Consider the following 7933-nt stretch of genomic DNA (forward strand, 5'->3'; position numbering starts at 1 on the left):
CATTTATTTGGAAATGTGTTATTTCGTGCCATCACAAAACTGACATCATATACATTTTGGATGGACGCGGTTTGGCGCGCAGAGAGGCAGGCAGAGGATGATGAGGAGAGAGCGTGACTGGTTCCGACTTCACCTCTAGCTCAGCATCACAAAGCAAGGCGGCGTACATTTGCCCATACAGTACGGCATTGTCGTACCTGATTTGGTAGGCAAAAGATGTGCGCATCGTCCTGCGTGAAGCCTCGCACTCTGAAGAGCCCGTGCATGGTCCCACTCCGCTCATAGCTGGGAGGGAGGTTGGAGGGGGAATGGCAAGGGGGGCGGGGTTGAAACACAAAGAAACAAACACAAAAATGCATCAAAATGGTCAAAATCAGGTCCACAGAAAACTGTAGGAATTTCCAACACCGACAGAAAAAACTGAAAATGTAAACAAAACTCGCTTTCTGCCTTTCACCTTTCCTCCTCCCACACACCCCCTCCTCCCACCCCCATCCTTCGTACCGGTACACCGTACCCAGCTCCGCCAGTCGCAGAGGCAGGTCCCTGTACGAATAATATCCGTCCTTGTATACGGAAATATGGAAGGGGCAGTTCATAGGACGAAGCTGGTACGACTCATCCTCCACCTGGGGAAGATGCGGGGGGAGGGAAATAAAAGAGTGAGGGGAAGATGTGTATCATGTGTATTATGTGTATGAGCCCGTGTCATATCATTGGTCATGACCCAGGTTATCATCGGTATACACCATTCCGAGGTAGGAGAACACTACTATGTCGTACTTTATTGCCGTACCTTCATCTGCTCGTACATGTTCTCCTTGTAAAACTCCAAGTGACCAGAGGTCCGCCACAGATCGGCCTTTGCGGCGGCGGTGGGAAGAGGGGGAGGAGAAAGAGGAACAAACGGGAATAGGGGGAGAGTGTACGGCAATTAGGAAAAGGGGACATTGGACGACATTCCAATCCAAAATATAAATAATAAAGGATTTGACCAATGACCTAGATGGGCAGGGTTGGATGGATAGCAATGGACGCCGGCGGGGACTGTCCATTCAATCTCCAAAAACACAATACACACGTTGCCGCACTGCGGGCATTAACAAACACCCTCCCTGCCACCTCCCCCCCCCTCCAATACACACACAACATCAACAAACACGCTAATCCGCCCACTATCATCATCGCATGCACCCAGAAACTGCCATGCATTGTACGAACAAACATACAGTCGTACTATGCCGTACACTACCTTGGCAATGTGTGGTGAGTAAACCAGCTGGTAGCCGCGAGAGAGGTGAAGTTCCTTCCAGAACGTCTCGATCAGGTGCCGTACAAGTGCACCCTTGGGATGCCAGTAGACCAGACCGCCGCCTGGAGGGCGGCAGTTGTGGGTGGTTGACAAAACAGTTGTATGGTGTGTGTGTATGTGTGTGTGTATGTGTATGTGTGTGTATACATACATGTGAAGGTTAGTACGAATGTCTATCTGACCGGGCCTGACGACACTGGCTGGTCAGGGGCTGCTGCCTGCTGCCCCAACGGAATGACCGCCTGAGCTCCCTCTCCCGCGCGGACGGGAGAGGGGCGTGATGTGTATTGGGCATGTGTGTGTATGTAAGTCCTCTGTAGCATGCGTTATGGTACCCCGTGTGTACGGCGTGTGTTGTGGGTTGGGGTATCGGGTAGGGTACGGCAGTTTCAGTTTCACATTTTCTGGAGATCGGTTTCTTTTTGAGCGAGTGGCCACCCCCTTCCGGTTGCACATATTTCATATTGCCGTACTCCGTACAACCACCATCGTACAACGACAATAACTACCCACCGCTGTTCTCCTGAATACTGAACAGGTTGAGCTCCGTTCCCAGCTTGCGATGGTCGCGCTTCGCCGCCTCCTCCTGCGGTTGACAGTTGGTCACAGTTGGGAGTTGACCGGAGTTGGCAGTTGGTAATCGTTAAAGGGGATTCTGGGTGTAACGCTTTCAACTTTCAGTTACAACAACTACTACGAAGGCGGCCGTCCTACGGAAGCGGCAACGGCAACGGCAGGCGGAAAACCCATCATCCACATCCCATCAGTCACATCCGTCGTATCCGTCATATCGTGGCGAACATCCTCTCCTCTCCCCCCTGCCCCCGAGGGCACCACACCACACCACACCACACCACCGGCTCCACTACTCCACCACTCCGGCAAGTACACCAGCAGCTGCAGGTCCGCGGGTGATTCCTTGCTTCTTGCTTCCCCCCCAAAAGAAAAACACATCTCATTCGACACACCAAGGACACACACACACACACGCACATACACCCATTCCCCACCCCATCCCAACCCCCACACTTGATCCTATCCTGCAAAACCCCGCATCTTTTTCTCCCCCCTCCCCCAACACCCCGGTTGCGTCGGTCGGCTATAGCCGGACTGGGATAGTTGGGTCGGTCGGGTCGGTCGCGTGTTGGGGGGTTGGGGGGCTGGGAGGAGCACTTGCATGTCACCAGCAGCTCATTGCCAGCAGCTTATCAGCAAGTTTTGGTCCAGGTTTCTAAATTCCGCCGCCATCACGGCCGGCGAGCCACTTTTCCAGCTTACGTCACCTCTTCCTCAGCTCACGTCAGCTTTTTGCTCTTCGCCGCCTTTACACCTACCTCAAGAATATGACGGTATGTTTTCCTTTTGCTCTCTTTCCGCACTTTATTCTAATCTTGGCGGCTAGGTAGGTAGTTTTCCGCTGTCGCCATGACTACTAACATCATCCCGAGGACGGCTTCTTCACAACCGCCGACTGGTTAGTTCTGCGCTCTTTACATCTGCCGCAGCACTCTTTCCTTCTGGCATCAGCTTCACTCGCTCGTGGGGTTCGTCTTTACCCCCCTCCTCCCGAATCCCCGCCACACACACACACAGACACACAAACCACCATCACCACCATCCAAGCTGACAGCCGCACCGACCGACCGACCGGTACGTCGGGACGAGGCGTCGGGACAGGGACACACATACGTCGTACAGATATCGTACCTTGAGTTGCTCGTACGCCTTCAGCTGCTCGGGTGTTTCCCACGCGGTGCCGTAAATCCTCGTCAGCATCTCGTTCTGCTCGTTCCCTCGCCAGTATGCTCCTAGCGGGGGAAGGGGGCGAGGTAGGGGAAGGGTGTGTGTGTATGTAATAATAATAATATTGGGCCTTCAATGGACGAGTGCATAAAACTTAACTAAAATAAAAATAACAAACCAATTTCTTCAGCCCCGTTACGTTTCTCCTCCATTTCCCCAATGCCCTCCTGCCCCCAATGCCATTCCCCCCTAAAGAACAAACAACACACACACGGGCACATACACCTATACACGTATACAGCCCCCAAACTACACCCAAACCTTTCTTCCCTCCCTCCCTCCCTCCCTCCCTCTCTCCCCCTCCCCCCACCCCCCAAACACCACCTCCCCAAGCACACGGGCAAAGCGCACCGGCAATGCTCTCCAGCTCCACCGCGTCCGGGTTGATGTCCCCGGTTCGATTCACATGGGGACCCGCGCACAGGTCCCACCAGGGCTTGACACCACCGGGGGCGGTGACGGGGGGGTTGTTGGTGGTGGTGGTGGTGGCAGTGGTGGCGGAGGGGGAGGTGGGCTCCCCGATGTGGTAAATGGTGATGGATGCGCGCGCGTCGCGCTAGGTGGGGGGAAGGAGATGGGAAAGGAGATGGGAGTTGTCTGTGTGTGTGTGTGTGTGTGTTTGGGGGGGGGGGGATAATGGAAAGCATAAAGCAGAGATGGTATTCTTTAATGTTTTACTGTTATGAAAGGTTCGGTTAGTGGTTGCTTTTTTTTACGTAATGTAAAAGGCAGAAAGGAAGACCGCATCCGGGGGGTATGGGAGGGAGTCAGGGAAAGGAAAAAACCCATACCGTACGGATGTACGGGCGGATAACAATTCTGTCAATCTCTTACACCGCTCTAAATCTTTTAGGGTATGCAACAACAATTATCTCCGTACATTTGCCGTACCTGCAGAATGGACTGCAATATCTCCAACTTGTACGGCTCCCCGGCAGCTCGGATCCGCGCCTCGGCTTCCTCCGGCGTCACCTAAAACACAACCAACAACCAACAACCGATAACGAATTTGCATGTTTGTTCGTTTGAAATCATGCCCACATTACCACTTGAGCAAGTGAGGCGGGGCGGGAAGGGCGAGGAAAAAAGGCCCCAATCTGCGTATCGAAAAAGATTATACGTACGTAGAAATGAACGAACAAACGAACGAATGAATAAATTAATAAATAAATCTCCTCATTCCGTACGAATGGGATCAGTTGCCAACAGATCAGAAAACCTTCACCCTCCCAAAAGAAAACCAAACCTCCTGCCACCTCCGTTGCCGTACCTCCTCCCGTACGAATGGCAGATCTGCCCTGATGATCTTGGCCATCTCCTTTTTGATCTTTTTCAGATCTTTCTCCGTGATGGGGCTGTCTGCCGGCCAGTGGAAGTCGTAGAAGAAGCCGCGGTCCGTCCAGGGCCCTATGGTCACCTGGCCCGTGTGTGTCGCGTTGTGTTGTGTTTCGGGGTTTTTGGTGTTGAGGCGATGCGATGGGGTGGGGTGGGGTGGGGGCATTAGTGGTAATTTTTCAGGGTGCAAGGAGTGTCGCAAGTGGTGGAAGAGGGGAAACACTGCACTGGTGGCATCATAATCATCATTATTAACTACTTACAGCCACTCCCCCACACGCCCTCACACGCCCCCGGATGTCTCTCTGGGATAACCCTCGGCGTGTCACCCACCCACCGCATGTGCAACCCCTTCTGTCTGTCTGTCTGTGCGTGTGACGTGTTTCGCCTTCACAAATCATCACACACAGCAACAGGATTTGATGATGCGCACCTGTAGGCCCCGCACCCCTTCAGAACACGCCCAGACAGACGGATAGACAGACGGACAGCTAGGCCGACAGACAGACAGACGCACCTGCACGCCCTTGTACAGCCGCTGAACCGCCATGGCCATGATGTGGGCGCACTGGGGGGGGAGGTGAGGGGGGAATGGAGGGGGTGAGGGAGGGTGAGAAGCTCGTGCTACTACCCGCTGAGGAAAGGGAAGGAAATTCAAAAGAGCCAGGCTGTTGAGCCAGAGGAGGAGGAAAGAAAGGGATGTACGGCAACGTGGAATAACGGCCACCCCGCGGCGAGGAGAAGGTAGGAGAGGGCCATGAGGTTCACTGAAGAGAGCGGTAGCGGCGTGACCCCGAGCGCGACACACCTAACTATAGTTGGCGATATTGCAAAAAGTAAAGAAGCAATCAACTGCCGTCGCCAAGAGCGGATCGATGACACCGAAGAGGGGGAGGGGGGGATTAAGGAGGGGGACTAAGGAGGGAGGGAGGTGAGGAGGGGGGTGGCCTGTTGAGAGCTACAAAGAAAGAGGCTGGGCTTCAGAGGCCGCGAGAAGGGGATTAAGGCCGCGACGGGGCATAGAAGCCCCACAGGAAAATCGAGGGGATGAAGGCGATGTGAAAGGGAGGGGGATAGCGGATGCTTTTGAACGCTTGCTTGACTGGGCTCCAAATCGGTCTTTGTGGTCTGACCCAAATCAGAGAGGACAAAGGACGCGGAGCTGTAATAGAGTATGTGGGCTTTCCAAAGGGGCTTTGCAGGAGCACACTAGACCGGCCGGTGTCATGCCTGACTCACGCTGTGACGGATGCGCAGCAGCTGCTCTGACTCGTCGCTAGTCTTCAGCTCCATAAAGACAGACTGCTTTATCGTATTTGATGTCTGCGCAAGCGACGTCTCCGTAGCTGCTGGAGCCTCCACCATTGCTGCAAGCAGAGGTGCTGCGTTCCGGCCCCACGAAGACTGCATCCGTGAAGCGACTCCAGTCGCTGCAGGTCGCTCGTGATTCCATGCGTAGGAGCTGCTGGTAACCGGGCCGGTTAAAGCTTGAGACGCCCGAAGCAAACCCAAAGCGCCCCGCCTGCAGGACGCGCAGGCGGCGTTTGCGCGCTGATGGAGAATAGGCCTCATCGTGTCGCTTCTGCAAATTTGCGTTGAGTCAACGTGTGGAAGCAGAACTGATACTCCTGACAGAACTCCGTACGGTCTCTCCGGAACCACAAACAGTCAGCGAATTACAGACAGCATATCACACTTACACAACGCTCTTGCACATCATCGCTAGGCATGTTTAATACTTAGGCTGAACAAGGATACAAGCACATCATAGAGCTATTCTGTGACACGTCTCTGTTTAGACGACCTGAGGCAATTGCAATCAGCCACTACGCTACCTGATATCATGCTCGTGCGACGATAGGTGTACTTGTTGGTGCTTGGTATTATATTGTTGGTTACCAAAGCCACGTATCGATCCCCATTGGCCCGTCCAAATATATCTTGATTTTCTGTCACCTTGTACCATTTGTTTTTTCTTTGTAAGTTGCACGGGATGCCTGGATGCCCCACTACCTTGCACGTTGGAGCAATTCACCGCTGACTGGCCGAGGCGCAACTTTTGTCCTACCACAGCGCAAAACATGGCGTATACTATGTATATGAAAGGGCTACATAGACAGATTTCAACGCGTGTGAGAATGCGGCAATAGGCTCTTGGCATTTAACCGCAAGACATATTTGGGTTGGCTTTGCGGTGTATGCGGGAGAAGAGTCTGCGTAAACCAAAACGTCTGGGAGCCACGCACGTGCAGCGTGACCAATTAACTCAACCCCCAAATGCCCTCACTCCATCATCGTCACCCTCAGCACAGCCGGAACGTGCCTCTCGCCCTCGCGCTGCTCGTCCCATTTGGGGATACCTTAGGCCGCATAATCTGTTTCAAAAGTTTTGAAGTACGCCTGTGTGAGCATCCCTGACCCAGATGGCATATGTCCCAAACGTGTGTGTATATATGTATGTGGCTGCTAGCTCGTCCTTGGTCCCCTTCTGGCCTTTACAGGTGCCTTATGCAAGAACGCGTGGCGTGTACTTTGTAAGCACCTGAGAAACCCCCCTTAGGGGGGAACCTTGCCCGGGGGAAAGGCGGGGCGAACACGGAGGGGTCATCGCACCAGGGGGATGGGGAGCCAGAAACCTCCTCCAACCCGCCCACGCCTCCTCCTCCGTCTCCTCCTTCGCCGTACGACCGCAACTACCCAATCATCATCGCAACTGATTGAGCGATGAAACCGTTACATCATTAAGTAATTCCGTGCATCCTCGCATTCAGTCTCGCTGCCTCCTTCCTAGGCTTACTCTCTCTCCCTACTCTTCTACTTCCCTCCTCGTACACACACACAGACACACACACAGACAACACAAATCATTCAAACCATCGCGTCACATTACATCGCAAAAACACCTAAAAACGTCACAAACAGTACCCAGCCGACAATTGCAGTATGCTAATCCCCTCAGCAGCTCCTCATTCTAAACCATATCGATTCAGTTAATCAGTTACTAATCACTCAGTCAGCCAGTCAGTTAGTCCTTCAGTCTACCAAACGTTTTACGACATTCATCTCAACATAACCCTTCGCCCACTGAAACCATGTCCGGAGAACCTGCCGTACACAGAACGTCCATAACTGCTGTACAGAATCACCAGGTGAATCCGGCGGCGTCATCGTTGACGGATTGACGACCCCCATACCCCCCCTCCCGGGAACAGGACGGCTTCCATGTTCAGCAATCTAACACCCCCCCTCCCAACTACCCCACCATCACTTCACTACCCGACACTCAGCGCCCTCAGAGCTCTCCGGGTTCATCTATGTTCCCCCCCCAACTCCCCGTCCCCCTCCCCCCACCCCGGCTGCACGTCGTTCTGATGCCCCCCGGCCCCCGCCCCTCCCCCCCGCCCCCTTCAACCCCCCGACTGCGGCAGCCGTGGTGCCGGCCGTGTTGGCCGTGTTGGCGGCTGTAGCACAACTGCTACTGTG

At 53.9% G+C, this 7933-nt stretch overlaps 1 protein-coding gene across 1 annotated transcript in view; it reads right to left on the reverse strand.

Moving 5' to 3' along the window:
* Positions 1 to 5743, reverse strand: part of VOLCADRAFT_70347 (uncharacterized protein) — a gene marked incomplete at both ends in the record, with an annotated part of 9032 nt that extends 3289 nt beyond the window's left edge. Inside the window, 12 exons of the mRNA XM_002959029.1 lie at positions 198 to 285; positions 505 to 629; positions 797 to 862; positions 1253 to 1374; positions 1826 to 1898; positions 3020 to 3120; positions 3467 to 3551; positions 3794 to 3820; positions 4007 to 4087; positions 4386 to 4532; positions 4968 to 5018; positions 5690 to 5743. Coding sequence (XP_002959075.1) covers positions 198 to 285; positions 505 to 629; positions 797 to 862; positions 1253 to 1374; positions 1826 to 1898; positions 3020 to 3120; positions 3467 to 3551; positions 3794 to 3820; positions 4007 to 4087; positions 4386 to 4532; positions 4968 to 5018; positions 5690 to 5743 — 1020 coding nt within the window. The remainder of the gene's footprint in view (positions 1 to 197; positions 286 to 504; positions 630 to 796; positions 863 to 1252; positions 1375 to 1825; positions 1899 to 3019; positions 3121 to 3466; positions 3552 to 3793; positions 3821 to 4006; positions 4088 to 4385; positions 4533 to 4967; positions 5019 to 5689) is intronic.
* Positions 5744 to 7933: the final 2190 nt, after the last annotated feature.

Source organism: Volvox carteri (assembly GCF_000143455.1).
Source record: "Volvox carteri f. nagariensis unplaced genomic scaffold VOLCAscaffold_119, whole genome shotgun sequence".
Lineage (NCBI taxonomy): Eukaryota > Viridiplantae > Chlorophyta > Chlorophyceae > Chlamydomonadales > Volvocaceae > Volvox > Volvox carteri.